This window comes from Xenopus tropicalis, chromosome 3 (genome assembly GCF_000004195.4).
Source record: "Xenopus tropicalis strain Nigerian chromosome 3, UCB_Xtro_10.0, whole genome shotgun sequence".
NCBI lineage: Eukaryota > Metazoa > Chordata > Amphibia > Anura > Pipidae > Xenopus > Xenopus tropicalis.
In genome coordinates, this window is record NC_030679.2 from 38049343 (window position 1) to 38066315 (window position 16973).

Below are 16973 nucleotides of genomic sequence, written 5' to 3' on the forward strand. Positions count from 1 at the left end.
TGATGTGGTCCCCGCACCAACTGCGCCCATTGCCGCTGTTCTAATTCGATCGTTTGGTCCCAGGGCCAAACTGCGCCCATTGCCGCCGTTATAATGCGATCGTTTGGCCCCAGGGCCCGATAACGCCCACCCATAGGTGGGGATATTGGGAGAAGATCCGCTCGCTTGGCGACCTCGCCAAATGAGCGGATCTTAACGTGTATGGCCACCTTACGAGACAAATTCAACACAATGAAAATAGAGCCAACGCTGAACAGAACTTCAAGAGCTGGACACTTCAAAAATGTCTCTTTCCTAAAACATGCCTATCTCTAAAATTAAAACCTCCCAGGGCAATGTTATATTCTAGCATGCTGTCAACACTATCGCCCATGTAAGCAAAATGACTAGATAGGTAGGTGTCCCCAGAAGAAGTAAGAAAGATCATCAAAAAAAATAAAATACCATAGACCCTGGGCCCAGATGGATTCTTGGGCTCTTATTATAAAATAATTTTGGACATATTGTCAAAATATTTAGCACAATAGTTGAAGTGTGCCTATCCACCACATTAAGGCCTAGCAGAAAGATACAGTGTACTCATTGGAGGAGGGGGACTTTTAGAGGACCTGGCACTCAGCAGATCATACTTAGGTATGCAGTCATTCCTGTGCTCCATAAAATATCCAATAAGTACAATTCACTGTGTTTTGGGGGTTCGCAGGTAGGAAGGCATGGTACTACATACATGCTGGCAATATCCTATAGTAATTTGAATTTGGTTGATGATCTGTGCAGTGATCCAAATAGTAACATTTGTGAATCTGAAGAGAAAAATAGTCAAGGTAATGTAGCAGAGAATAATACTATATAATCATTGGTGTACTGGGCCCTTATAGCAAATATATTTGCCCAAGCCAAAGTAACTATTGCAAAATCATGGTTGGCCCCCCTCGCTACCCACACAACATCTAAAAATATAGATAAGTATATACTAGTAAATAAAAAGCTGCCAAGTATTAATATGGGAACCATCCTGCTGCCCCTCAGAACTGCATTGCACTTACAGTTAGACATTAATGCACATTCAGCATTATTTCAAAGACAAAAATATTTTCATGGGGTTGTAGCTATTCCTTTTAACTTTAGCTTTGTTCCAATGTTGTATATATATATTTTGTATAAAATAAAAAGTTCTCAAAACAGAAATATATATAAACATTAGTGATAAGAGAATCTGTCCTGTTTCGGTTTGGCAAAAAAACTTGTAAAACAGCAAAAAATTTGTGAAACGCAGCTAATGCATGATTTTTTTGATGAACGGGACTTTTTTTACACGTGACTTGATCCAGCAGCAACTTATTTGATGCGGCAATGATTTTTTTGATGTGACTACGACTTTTTCTCACTAATTTTTTTGCCAGTTTCACAAAACAATTTGCCAATGGCGAAATGCAGAATTTTGCTGCCAATCTTTACTAATAAGCATATACTTTTTTAGTGTGCATGTTCTTTATTCTCTCACACCTTTACTCAGTCAAGGGAGACCAAGCAAGAGTGTTCCCTGTCCCCCTCTCATTTTCGGTGGCTGTTGAGTCCATTAACCTTACTTTCAGGCTATCCCACAATTGGTCTTATAGAGGACAAACTGGACATGTGCACTGATGACTTCTTATTTCCCCCCCCCCCCATTACTTTCTATTGATAAATCAGCGAAACTTGCTTTAGACCTCATATCCAATCTGGGGGTCTTATATGGGTCAAGAAATTCAGTATTTTGGAATAATAACCTCCCCTAAGGTCTCTGCTAAAGACAATATTAAATCTGTAATAGGACAATGCAGAGGTGCTAGGTGGAGGACAGGCCCACTGGGTTACTAGGTGAAGTGCCAGTGGACCACCCTCAGTGGGCCCTGCTGCCTAAGGTTCTACCTGCCTGTTGGGTTCTTAACCCTAACAGTCCCTGTGTGTTAGGGTGCATTCCTTCAAAGATAAAGTATTCTGTAGGAACTCCCGTAGGGGTGAATGCTGGGCAGAGTAAGGATGGGTGGAAGGGAGAGCTTAGCCCAAACCTAAGAGAAAGTTTTCCCGAATCCTCCCCAGGCTGTGGAACTCGTGGGTTTCAGGCCAAACTGCACATTACTAAGTGGAAGCTAATGTCACACTGGATTGTGGAGGGACTGGGCTGGCAAATTCATAAAAGGCAAGTTGCGATTATAGTGAACCAGGCACACAGAACAGATTCTGGCACAAAACTGCTTGAATATGAAGTTCCACACCAAAATTCACTCCATGTGACTGCACCTGGACCAATGCAATACGCTTTATGGAGCATGGGGCTGGATACTTGGACTGTGTTTATGCTTAGGACTAAAGTCAAATGCAACAATTCATTGTACTTTCTGGTGCTGTTTATTTTCTGTGTTTGCCCACACCAAACATTATCCCTTTCTTGCCCTAACCATCTGCTGTTTTCTTTCTTGCCCTACCATTTTGCAGAGTTTAAATTACACTGTGTTCAGTTGTTATCTATAAAATTGCCACTACATTTGAACATCTATGTGTTCTGTGACAGTTCATGTGAAATTTCACTGTGTTCTGAGGATGCTATACATGAAATTGCCACTGCATTAAACATGCTATGTATTTTTAGATTATTTAATTATGTTCATCCTAATATGAGTTTTGAGAATATTATATATAAAAATGCAGCTGCATTAAGGCTATAAATTCTGAGAGTAATATAGCTTGCCATTGCAATCATACCTTGTGTTTTGTGGTATTCTATATACAAGTTAGCAATGGGTTTAGCCTACTTTGTTTTCTGGGGAATAATAGTGTCAGAAAATCCCAGTGTCACTGTGTATAATGCACCTGGGGTGTCAGTACCACTGCTTGGCTCTCTGTATTCACTGATACTGTACTGTATATAGAGGAAGGTTTATTAAAGGACACACAGCTGGACATGGCCTATTTATTTTGGCAAGGTAATTTCAATGGATATGGTAGTGGTAGCAAATGGTCGATTGTGGCTGGGGCCCTAGCGGTAAGTTCCTTTGGTGGGACGAAGGATCCCCAGTCTGACACTGACTTTTTTTTAATTTAAATTGGAGGTTTCCAATGAACTATATATAACATCAGTAACAGCTGCAAATCACTCATTTATTCCTCATTAGCCAAAAAAACCTGTATCACTCGCAGGCCCCCACTGTAGGGCTTGCTCTTTGGCAAAAGCTTCAGCTACTCCTAGGGCAGTTAACTCCAGCTAACTCTGAATTCCACATACCTAATTTAACCAAGCCAGAATACAACTGGAAGTTTAACCATCTCAAGTCCTTTAACAACCAAAATACAAGTAATAACAGAAATAATGTACAGGAACAGATCCAGACATTCTATGAGAAACAATCTAATGTGTAGGCCATATTACTGCCTTGGGTTCAAGTCTGAAGAAAAAAAAACAAGCAAAAACTAAATATTCCTTAGCTGGAAAATATCCACAAAGAAACACTAGCTTCCTCAACCCACGAAGAGTCAGAAGGCAAACACATACAACTCAAAGCTTTGCTAGATCACAACACACATGCAATTAATATTTTTCAAAACTTTCAACTTTTTAAAATGGCACAAAACACTGCACACATTGCAGCAATTAAAGACAAGCAACAAATATTGCAATAATCTTTCCCCAAAAAAGCAGGATTTAAATAATTTTACCAAACCCTTCTTCCTTCTGAGATAGCAGTAATACATAAAGAATAAGCTACTTTTCTTAAATCCCTGTAACGTATATAATAAACACATATTTTATATAAATATATATAACCGTTCAAGTACATTATGTATACTCACACATAATGAACAAGGTGAGGCATATAGGAGCCCATGAGAATATATTATTAGATGGAGATCCAGTCCTACTAAATGGATGCAGTTGTACTGTGTCCTGCTAAGATACATTCATGCTTTTAACATTGTGCAAGGCCAGCCCAATTAATGAATGTATATAGGGAATTTAACTAATGTGCCTAAATAAGAATAATAGAATCCTATTATCATCCAGTTGTTATCCTGTGTACAGGTATGGGACCTGCTATCCAGAATGCTTGGGACCCGGGTTTTCCGGATAAGGGGTCTTTCAATAATTCGGATCTCTTACCTTAAGTCTACTAAAAAAATATTTAAACAGTAATTAAACTCAGTATGGTTGTTTTGGCTCCAATAAGGATTCATTATATCTTAGTTACTATCAAATACAAGGTACTGTTTTATTATCACAGAGAAAAAGGAAACCATTTTTAAAAATGTGAATTATTTGATTACAATGGAGATGGCTTTCTGTAATTCAGAACTTTCTGGATAATAGGTTTCCGGATAAGGGGTCCGATACCTGTACCAAACAAATGTATCTGGCTTCTTTGGCCAAAGACACATGGGGCGATTAGACTTTTTTTTTTTTTTGCAGGAGGACCTGTGTCTATTAAGTTATGCTACAGGTCTTTGATCCCAATATGCATTAAAGTACTAAAGTATGGGAAGTATATGGATACCAAAATGAAAAAAATGCATAGAAATATTTTAAGTTCAGACTTCACCTACTGAAAGTACACTAGCTGTGTTTTATATATTGTAAGTATGCATTCAAACATGTAATGTTTCTTTGTGAAGAGGCTACAAAATAAAAATATTGCTTACAAAAATGTAAGGAACAAAAAGAAAACAAGAAAGGCTGCACTAAAATCACTTAAAAAATACAAAGCTACAAGCAAATGTTCAGCCGTATGTGCAATTTGTGGGTAAAATGCCACTTCCACTTAGTGCTGGACCAAGGCATTTTTGTGCCAAAGACAATGATAACTTTTAATTACTTTAAACCACTCTCATTTCTTTAGCAATTGTAACCCCTATTTGGCCGTGAAAACAGGCAATATCAGCTTTATAGGCTTTAGAGCATGGGGTACATAGTACAAAATGGGCTTTCACTACATGGAAAGATCAAGGGGATGTAGTGCAATTACAACTCACTCAGGCTGTGTGCAAAATAAATGAATGGATGCCAGAAGGTTCTTTTGCAGTACAACAGCCAACAAGGAAGATCCATCCTTTTGCTAAACACTATATTAGAGTGCAAAGGGAGTGGTCTACCTATGAACCAATAAAGCACAGAATTCAAATGGTAACCTAGATACATGGATCTTTGCCCAGTAACCAGGAGAAAGAGGAAATTGTAAGTTTAAAGTCATAGGGGCATATTAACCATATGGGTCCCTACACAATATAAGCAAAATGAAAGTTAAAATTAAAAAAGAGCTACAATCATTTTTCCTTTTTTTTTTTACATAGACATATACTACCACAGACTACTATACTGTATAACCTACAACTTCTATAAGTTTTACTAGGTAATAAAAACATAATATTATTCAGACTGACTATTGTGAACATTCAAAATAGGATTGTATTTTATGGGCCCTAAACAGTACTGTAGAATTTTCTGGTAGCAAATAAACCCCATGCAAATGTTGTGCAGTAGCAGATGCACTACTACTAAAATACCATATACAGTATAACCAGTGATACTAGTTGTGGGCGTTTGATGTCCAAATTGACCTGTTTATTTACTGGCCAGATATTTATTTTAAAACATATTTATTTTAAAACTTATCCATCCAATATTCATAAATATCAAGCAAAATGTTTACATTTAAAATGATTATTACCAATACTTGCAAAGCAAATATATGAAGTAATTCTCTAGTGCCAGTTTAATATTTACTTATTTCTGTTATTATACAGTTATTTACTGTGTCTTCACTTTTGAATGATTTGTCTGTTTGTTCACTCATCATTCACATAACCACAACTTCAACTGCAAGGGGTGTAAACCAGGGACTCAAACCCCAACAACCTCTGCAAGGAAAAGCTTTTTGCTGCTGCCCACAGGAAATTGTGGGTGACACGCGGGCCCATGAATCACACGCGTCAGTGCTCCAAAATTTCAGGTTACCTGCAGCCAACGCAACATGACCCCCCAGTGCAGACATTTCCTTATCGTTCAGTCAATGTCACAAGTGAGATGACAGCATATGTAACAAGCACATTATGGCTCTAAAAAACAGGTTTGTGACCACAAAGAAGACAAATTAAAACAGTTATAATGTAAAAAATCATTAGCATTTCTGTATAAGACCTTTGGGGCAATATTTCTTCAATGCAAAAACAAAATAAAAACAACAGTGTAGCTCTCAATAGGCAATATACACTTCCTGAGGAGAAAGTGAAAGGTGCCTTCAAAATGATATTTAGCTCCAAGCTCCTATAAAGGAACAGATGGGTCATGTGAGGCACACTGCGAACTGCTTAATATACATAAAATATTTACTTGAATATGTTAAAAAAACCTCATATGGTCTATTGGTAATTTTTCTGTATAGCTAATAACTAATTAGTTGCATACATTTCTTATTTGAACCAATAGTTCCCCTTTTAGAACAACTTTCACTTTTACTTTATTTGTTATTAGAGTTTGTTATTAAAGGATCAACTGAATTTTGGGGCGTTCAGATGCATTTCAGATTGCTTTGACAGTTGCTGTGCATTCAGTGACATCATAATGAGTTGAGTAGATTATAAACAGCAGGAAATTACAAGCCTCTGTGTGTGTGTGTGTGCTACATTGTGACATCACAATGCTTCCATGCTGTGACATCATTATGAAGAGTATGAGGAGTAAGTGGAAAAGGGACATCATCTCTCAGTGTTATTCAGTCGAGCTAAGAGCTACAATGAAGACACATATTTCTTATTTTATTTTATTCTTTTTTATTCAATTTATATATACATTATCTAAAACTACAGGTACGAAAATTATCTTAAATTTAAGAATTTATAATCGAATATAATAAATTATATGATAATATATTATATGTATAATATAAATATAATAATGATGTGGCATATAGTGTTTCGTTTAGTCCTACTTACAGCTATGGTAAAATGAAGGGTAAAATCTTTTGCAGTATTTAGATTTTATGAAATTCCTTTAACTTATTTTACATTATTTTAGAATTATAACTGATAACTAATGATCAAGTTATATTTAAGATGATGATTTGTCATATAGTGTTTTATTACATTTGTTTGAAATGAATTATATTTATGCTCACTATTACATCTGTTAATTTATATATATATATATATATTTTTTTTAATGCAGATTCATCAAAAAACAATGAAAATATAAAATATCTTGAAGAAAATTCTGGTAAGTTTTATATTCCACCAATAATGATACTGCAAATATATAGATATGTTTGAGATATATATATATACTTATGTTGTCTATGAGATTAGCAGTTGATACTGTTTGACTTAACAAAGTATGACGTCATGTAAGAAAACATTTTTTGAAATGGGGGAAGCTAGGGTATAAAAGCACATAATTGTTCACTTGTATTCTGTCCTTGATAAAGGCCCTTAATGTGGGCTGAAACATTGGATACACATTTATGAGCATGGGTCCTTTTGAACTTTATTGTTTATAAGCTGAATATTGTCATACATGGTTTCGTTTGGCAATAAGCTTTACAATTTCTTGTTGCTATAATGTTTTATTACTGTTTAAAGAGAATTATTTAGGGGATTAGAATACTGTGCTCCTAATGATTGTATTTCTCCTTGGTACAGACATTCCTTGGTACAAGAAAGTCTTTATCTTGAAAATCCTGCTATGCGTTAGCGTACTTGCCCTGGAAATAATTTGCATTCTAGTTTACTTCCTTTGGTAAGTTCTTCAGAGCCTACTTCTCTTCTTTGCCTTTTAATTTGTTTTCATTATTCTGCAATGGCTTTTTATTCTGATGTTTTATCTTTTTTTTACCTTAGCAAAAGATGTATAAAGCGCAGAAAGGATATTGAGACTCCTGAAGCTTCTGCGACTCATGGGACACAAAACAAAGGTAGGTATACATTTTGTGATCTACTTCATGAACATACAAAATCCTACAAAAGCTGACTATATATTACATAGACTAGAAAAAAAACCCTCTAAAAAAATGTATTTTATATTTTACTATATGATACTTAATTTTGTATTTTTGTACTTATGCAAAGATAATTTGCAGGACTGGGGGTTCCTGAAGATGTAACCCCCTGGATAAAGATCCAGGGGGTTACATCTCTGTCTTTAATGAGTTGCTTTATTTTATAGTATTATTTATTTTAGGTTTCTGGTTTTTTGTTTGTGCCATACTGCAGACATTATAAAAAGATAGGGCTAAATGTGTTCCCTTCAAAATTGTGTACGTTTATTTATAAAACAAAATTTTAGGTGATAATTTGATCAAATGGAAGCATCTCAAAATAGGGTGCAGTATGGGATATTGTAGAAATAGTGTTAATTCTATCATTAAATTCACTAAGCATTTGCAATGGTTTGCTTTAGGAAGCAAGGCAGAAGTAAAGATTGAGAATGAGGAGAAGAGAGAAGAAGATATAGTGGAACTTGACAAAAAAGATGTAGAAAAGGAAGAGAAAAAAGCAGAACACAGTACTGATGATAATAATGAGACAGAAGAGGAGGCAACTGCTATGAAACAAGCAAAGAAAAGAAACAAGAGGAAATGGAAACTGGCATTGAGGAATCTGACAAAAAAGATGAGGAAAGAGCAAAAAGCAGAACACAGTGAAGTTGAAAAAAACCCAACAGCAAAGAGGAAAATGTTGGGAAAGCTGAAGAAATTATGGCAGAAAGTATAAAAGAGACAAGTAGTGAGGATAAGAAAGAGACAGAAGAGAAAACTGCACGTGAAAATATGTATATTGCACATGTAATTTACAATTTTCACAAGTATTGTTAACCTCCTGCACTGAAGAAAACTTTTCTTAGCAAGCAATATTGCAAGAGAATCCAAAAGGGGGCAGCCTCGGGGCACCCTAACTTCAATTCCGGCCCTGAAAATTTCCCAGCAATAGGGCCCTTTACTTTATCCTGGAGCTGAGCAAGAAATTCAGTTGCGTAGAATTGCTGTGCTTGGGAAATAGTGCATTTCCTGTGCATTTAGACAAATGGATCAGCAAAGGTGTTTTATGGGGGAATGGGGGAAGCTAGGGTATAAAAGCACATAATTGTTCACTTGTATTCTGTCCTTGATAAAGGCCCTTAATGTGGGCTGAAACATTGGATACACATTTATGAGCATGGGTCCTTTTGAACTTTATTGTTTATAAGCTGAATATTGTCATACATGGTTTCGTTTGGCAATAAGCTTTACAATTTCTTGTTGCTATAATGTTTTATTACTGTTTAAAGAGAATTATTTAGGGGATTAGAATACTGTGCTCCTAATGATTGTATTTCTCCTTGGTACAGACATTCCTTGGTACAAGAAAGTCTTTATCTTGAAAATCCTGCTATGCGTTAGCGTACTTGCCCTGGAAATAATTTGCATTCTAGTTTACTTCCTTTGGTAAGTTCTTCAGAGCCTACTTCTCTTCTTTGCCTTTTAATTTGTTTTCATTATTCTGCAATGGCTTTTTATTCTGATGTTTTATCTTTTTTTTACCTTAGCAAAAGATGTATAAAGCGCAGAAAGGATATTGAGACTCCTGAAGCTTCTGCGACTCATGGGACACAAAACAAAGGTAGGTATACATTTTGTGATCTACTTCATGAACATACAAAATCCTACAAAAGCTGACTATATATTACATAGACTAGAAAAAAAACCCTCTGAAAAAATGTATTTTATATTTTACTATATGATACTTAATTTTGTATTTTTGTACTTATGCAAAGATAATTTGCAGGACTGGGGGTTCCTGAAGATGTAACCCCCTGGATAAAGATCCAGGGGGTTACATCTCTGTCTTTAATGAGTTGCTTTATTTTATAGTATTATTTATTTTAGGTTTCTGGTTTTTTTGTTTGTGCCATACTGCAGACATTATAAAAAGATAGGGCTAAATGTGTTCCCTTCAAAATTGTGTACGTTTATTTATAAAACAAAATTTTAGGTGATAATTTGATCAAATGGAAGCATCTCAAAATAGGGTGCAGTATGGGATATTGTAGAAATAGTGTTAATTCTATCATTAAATTCACTAAGCATTTGCAATGGTTTGCTTTAGGAAGCAAGGCAGAAGTAAAGATTGAGAATGAGGAGAAGAGAGAAGAAGATATAGTGGAACTTGACAAAAAAGATGTAGAAAAGGAAGAGAAAAAAGCAGAACACAGTACTGATGATAATAATGAGACAGAAGAGGAGGCAACTGCTATGAAACAAGCAAAGAAAAGAAACAAGAGGAAATGGAAACTGGCATTGAGGAATCTGACAAAAAAGATGAGGAAAGAGCAAAAAGCAGAACACAGTGAAGTTGAAAAAAACCCAACAGCAAAGAGGAAAATGTTGGGAAAGCTGAAGAAATTATGGCAGAAAGTATAAAAGAGACAAGTAGTGAGGATAAGAAAGAGACAGAAGAGAAAACTGCACGTGAAAATATGTATATTGCACATGTAATTTACAATTTTCACAAGTATTGTTAACCTCCTGCACTGAAGAAAACTTTTCTTAGCAAGCAATATTGCAAGAGAATCCAAAAGGGGGCAGCCTCGGGGCACCCTAACTTCAATTCCGGCCCTGAAAATTTCCCAGCAATAGGGCCCTTTACTTTATCCTGGAGCTGAGCAAGAAATTCAGTTGCGTAGAATTGCTGTGCTTGGGAAATAGTGCATTTCCTGTGCATTTAGACAAATGGATCAGCAAAGGTGTTTTACCTTTAAAGAAGATATATTTTTTTAGGAATATAAATGTAACTTAATTTTGATTATTTCAATAAAATTATGACATTTTTATTAATGTTAAAAGTATAGAAGTATTTTTTATAATGCCTGTTTGCTGTAATGCTATATTTAATATTAATCATTTTACAATTGTCTTTATTTAATCTTTATAAACAAGTTTAGCATAACATTTTGAATTGATTATAGGACCAGATGTTCACAGACATAGGTATTTACCGTATATACTCGAGTATAAGCCGATCCGAATATAAGCCGAGGTACCTAATTTTACCTAAGAAAACCGGAAAAACTTATTGACTCGAGTATAAGCCGAGGGAAATGCAGCCGCTACTGCAAGTTGAAGTGATATCCCCCCCTCCCAGCAGCCAATTAGCAGAACAATATGAAAGCATCAAGATATCAGCTCCCAGTACATATCAGAATAGCACGCAATAGTAAGAAATCCAAGTGCGGCTTGGGACTCCTCCAGTTACATGGGAGTAGGAGAAACAATAGGTTAGCTGAAAGCAGTTCTAATGTGTAGCGCTGGCTGAAAGCTCTGTTGCTATGTAAACAGTGTAATTTAGAACTAAAAGTATACCATAAATAATTGAATATCTGGACTTCATTGTCTTCATATTTAAAGTGTGTTTTAGGTACAGGAATATCAATGTACAAAATCTGAAAAAATGGAATATGGTTGTGACAAAATAATATAAACATCTGCTCAGATTTCCAAGTTGCTGAATTGAAAAATCATATATCCAAAGGTAGCTTCAAGCAAGTGGATATCCACTTTAAAACTCAGCTTTATTGACCCATTAAAGACATCATGCCTAACGTGTTTTGTGCGCAGGCAAACTTAATCATAGGCATTGAAAAATCAACCAAGTAAATATGAAGTATCTTGTGATATATATGTACCACTTGACACACCAAGATGCAGTTGGCAAAACACCTACTTAATTTTAATAACAAAGAAGTGTGGTGTTCAACTGTTCCCCTTCTATAACTGTAAGTACAAAATGATGATTGGTTTTAATGACATACCGGTAACCAAAAAAAATTATCAATTTATACATGAGATCCTTACTGATGCAGTTTTCCACACTATATCACAGTATTGTGGTGGGAGCGCCACCGAGCGCCACCGAGCCTGCCGATGCAGCCGCTGGTTGTATACAATGAGCACATACGCTGCCATGTAAGGTCCCGCTGTACTGATGTGCGGCGATGAAGCCGCTGCTAGTCAACGATGCTGCGCGCATGCGCGGCAGCACGTGCGTTAGGTCGTCCACGGGGAATACATATACTGTATATATACGAGTATAAGCGCGAGTATAAGCCGAGGTTCACTTTTTAAGCACATTTTTAGTGCTGAAAATCTCGGCTTATACTCAAGTATATACGGTATCTTTGAGTAGTTGGTAAAAATATAGCAGCAGATATGGCTGGATAATCTCATACAAACTGGTAATTAAGATGACATCACAGTACATGTATGGGATCCCTTATCTGGAAACCCGCTATCCAGAATCTGAATTACGGAAAGGCCATCTCCCATTGGGTTTATTTCATGTTTGAATGTTTTTGAGCAGACATGAGGTATGGCGATCCAAATTACAGAAAGATCCCTTTTCTCCAGAAAGCCCCAGGTCCTGGACATTCTGGATAACAGGTCTCATACTTGTATTTCATTATCTACAGTCCTGTCCAATCAGTATGGAAAAATTGCCCTTTCAAAGAAAATAGATCAAAATATATGAATAACCCTGCAAGTGTTTATTTTGGATCACTACATTCAGTTAAAAATAATTTGTCTCTGGACAACCCTAGTAAATGAATTACTTTTCTTTATTTACTTATGGAAACTCTTCGTATGGGACCTGTTATTCAGAATGCTGGGGTTTTACAGATAAGTGATCTTTCCATAATGTGGCTCTCCATACCTTAAGTCTACAAAAAATTCATTTATACAGAATTAAACCCAATAAGATTGTTTTGCCTGCAATAAGGAAATCATTTTTAAATATTAAAATGGAGTCTATGGGATATGGCCTTTCTATAATTTGGAACTTTCTGGATAACGGATCCCATACCTGTACTAAAATCATACCAGCAGAAATGAATTTGCTTCAAGACAAGTTATCAAAAGTGGTTGAAGATTCCAAAGATAAAAGTGTATACGATGGGATTATTGGAACAAAGGACAGAACAGATTAAGAAAACCCATAGAATTATCTGTGAACTAAATCTACATACCATAGACCTCAGTTCTGATAACTCCAGCAGTTACAATACTAAGGGCTCTGCAAATTTTTTAATCAATACTCAACTTCCTATAGAACCAGACACAGGCCACATAAGAAAAAAATGTGGCCACAAACACAAAAAATACCAAAAGGGGCCGTCCCCCTAGGTACAGGTGGGCTTAGTTTTTAATTTGAGTCAGCACCCTTTGACTAATTCTAAAATGGCTGTCTGAAAGCTTTATCTTTTGTACCCATTCATGTCTATAAACCTCTACAGGGGATGATTAGTATACATAAGTTCATTAGACAGCTTATGGTGGCAATACACATTACAATTATGATCTTTCCTGTGCCCGATGGTTGTACATCCACCTATAGACAGAGAATATTATCAAGACAAGGGTCCCTAAAGACCTGGTACATTTAACTCCAATAGCACATTTGATGTGAACTATGATAATTATTTGAAAAAGTTACATTTTAATTCAACCTGAGAAGAATGATTGGCCATGAAATCATTACAAGCAGAAACTGAATTAGTTGTCTGGCCGGCAGATAGTGGTGGGGGCACTGTGTTGTCAAAGGAGAAGTAAAGGTAAAAACTAAGTAAGTGTTATCAGAAAGGTCTATGTAAATACAGCCATCAGCACTCACAGTGTTCTATCAAAAAAAAAATGGTAGCCGCTGTCCTAAAGAAACAGAGAAAGCTACTAGGGCTCTTAACTCAGGTATGGTAATGCTTTCTGCAGAATAAATATAGTGTTCTAGGTGGCACTAATGTGGCTAATATATTGGCAGTAAAATGTGAAATTTACTTTCCTTCTCCTTTAAACAAACAGTATTACTTACATGAATGAAGGCAGCAATTAGCTTACAATAACACTTACATTCCATTATCTTAGGCTAGTGCCACACTGAATGAATTCTCGACCTGTGGATAAATGCTTGAAAAATCTTGAATGCTTAAAAAACCGATTAGTTGTGACTGTACTCGGAGCCATTTCTTCAGCTCAGGTGCACGTATCAAGCAAAATGTATCAGTCAGATTAAAAAAATAGGAATGATCTTTTATTTAGTTTCCAGGTTATATCTCTATGGGCCGATTGGGTAACTTTACGTTACCCATTTACATCCATAGGGACTGTTAGCCTTATGTGTCCGTACATTTTTATAGTGGTCAAAGAGATACAAAGCCTAAAAGTGGCCATACACGGTAAGATCCGCTCATTTGGCAACAGCAGGCATATGTGCTCTTGAACCGATAAGCGCATCAACATGCTGATGTGGGCCCCGATCAAAACCTGCCTGTTCAAGATCTGGCCAATTTTAGGCCAGATATCGGTCGGGAAGGCCCATCTGGGGTGCCCATACACAGGTAGATAAGCTGCCAAATCGGTATGAAGAACCCAAATCTGCAGCTGCAATCTGCCCATGTATGGCCACCTTAAGGTTTATGGCACACATTTCATCCAGCACTGCATCCAGCAGAAAACTGCTGTAGGCAAATCTCCACTGCATGCCGTTCACTGCACTTTATAAAAATAAATGGAATCCACTATATGGAGCGGTAGGAGGCATTCCTCACTGCAAAAGTGCTCCTTTGAGCATTTTCTCACTACTCTGCACATTTTTGATAAATTGTAGTATACAGTATTTGTTATCACTTACAGTCAAAGATACGGAAAATATCATGTATACTTATCACAGTCATACACAGAAATCAGGAAGCTGGTATCTACACAGGGAAATTCCACTCTCAGCCTTTATGTTTCTACAGTGGAGGCCAATAGCTCAGATAAAAGCCCAGATGCTCAGACACTTATTCAGTCACCTTTCTACTAAAAATCAAAGCCTGTGGATTTACTGATACAGAAAATAATAATGACTTTCTATTAAAAATCAATCTATTTAAAAAAATAATTTTTCTCTGTAGATTCTACAAGTAGATTCTGTTCTGAGCATGCAGATCACAGCAGCTCAGCACTGACTTCAAAAAACTCCAGTAATTAACCCTTTAGAGTGCATCCTGATATTTAGAGTTTAAAGACAGTAACTTTATAAAACTATAATTCTTGCAATCCTCCAGCAGAATCCTGCACTGAAATCTGTTCAGATTTCTTAATATTCAATTTTTAATTTGACGTGGGGCTAGACATATTCTTTGTTTTCGAGGTGCCCTTAGCCATTTGACTTGTGCTCTGATAAACTTCAATCACAATTTACTGGGCTTCACTATGTAAGAAATTGTGTCATTTTTGTAGGTGTTTTTTTTAAGAAAAACTTCCACCAGAAATAAAAGCATCAAATCTGGCGCTTGGGCGGCATAATAATAAACACGCCTTGATAAATTTGGCATTTATTTTACACCACTTTTTACACCATGTATTCAGCCAATTTTGTTTTGTGCAACATATTAAATAGGCCCTTATGTAGGAAAATTGATAGCTTATTTGTTGCTTTGTAAAGTGCTGGCTTTTTCTGATAGCACAGGATCAGGGACCATAAACTGAGACTGATGCCTACACACCAAATAACAACTAAATGAATACATTTATTGGCCCAAGAATACATTTTAAATGGTAGATTGAATTAGTTGCTATGTACACAGTGCAATTTAGTAATAAAAAGTACACCCTAAAAATCATGACAGAATCCCCTGAAGACAATTTATTCATTCACAAATGTGTGAAAATACATTTAGCAGCTCATTTTAGTTAATATTATAAATCAAACATCTTGTAAATCCTTGATGGAATGTCAAAGCTGAAACAAACTTAATGAAAATTTGAGGGGTGCATCGAATCCAGGATTCAGCAAAATTTTAGCATTTAGTTCAACCAAATCCAAATTTTTATAGACATGTACACCCATTCAGTTGTATTGCATTGACATCAATATGCAAATTAATTAAGCCTAATTGTAAAATGATGGATTCTGGGCATCCCTGTAAACAGGCACCAAACTGTTTTTACTTAGGGGCATATTTATCAAATCACAAGTTCGAATCCCGAATTGGAAAAATTCGGATTGGAAACGAAAATTTCTGATGATCGCAAATATCAGGAAAATCCGAAAGTCACTAAATACATACATACATACATACTAGGGGGCACATTTACTAATCCACGAATCCGAATCACGAATGGGAAAAAATCGGATTGGAAACGACAATTTCTGAAGATCGCAAATACCACGAAAATGCTGACGAAAAAATCGTATCAGTCACGATATTATCGTATTGGCGATCCGAAAGTCACGTAATTTTCATACCGAACAATTGTAAACAGCGGTAAAACCTTTCCGATTTTTTTCGTGCAAACGTCCGAAAAAGTCGTGCGGCGTACGAAAAAGTTGTGCGACGAACGAAAAAGTCGCCCGGACGCCCGAAAAAATCATCTTGCTTTTGTAAATGTGCCCCTAAATGTTCGTACCGAACAATTGTAAACAGTGGGAAAACCTTTCCAAATTTTTCGCGCAAGCGTATGAAAAAGTTGCGCGGGCGTACGAAAAATTTGAGCGGGAGTCGACAAAGTCATGCAAGTGACAAAAAATTTGGCGCAAATACGCTCGGAGCGCTTGAATGAACGCTTCAAATGTTCATGCATTTGTAAATGTGCCCCTTAGAGTAATACAATGAGGCAATTTTGTTTTAAATAGACCCCCTAAATCTGCCTGTGCCACCTCTGCATTACAGTGTACATTGTTTGTAATACTTTCAGTAATGTTTCAAATAACTGAGGCCTGTGTAGTGACTATAATAAATAAGCAAGGCTTCAGTTAAAGGCCTTGGTAAAGCCTTAAGCTAGCTATACGTGCTCTGATATAATCGCACACACCAATATAATATTTAAAATAAAAAGTTTTCACAACAGAAATATGAATAAGCATATACTTTATTGGCATGCATGTTCTTTATTCTCTTACACCAGTGCTGTCCAACTGGCGGCCCGCGACCCCCCTCT

The 16973-nt window shown here is 36.3% G+C and overlaps 1 protein-coding gene across 1 annotated transcript; it reads left to right on the top strand.

Moving 5' to 3' along the window:
• The first annotated feature begins 9198 nt into the window (after window positions 1-9198).
• LOC100485681 (UPF0329 protein ECU05_1680/ECU11_0050) lies at window positions 9199-10787 on the top strand. Its single transcript, XM_031898132.1, has 3 exons — window positions 9199-9446; window positions 9548-9621; window positions 10108-10787. The coding sequence occupies exons 1-3, from the start codon at window positions 9325-9327 to the stop codon at window positions 10419-10421; spliced, it is 510 nt and encodes a 169-aa protein (XP_031753992.1). The 5' UTR covers window positions 9199-9324; the 3' UTR covers window positions 10422-10787.
• The last annotated feature ends 6186 nt before the right edge of the window (window positions 10788-16973 follow it).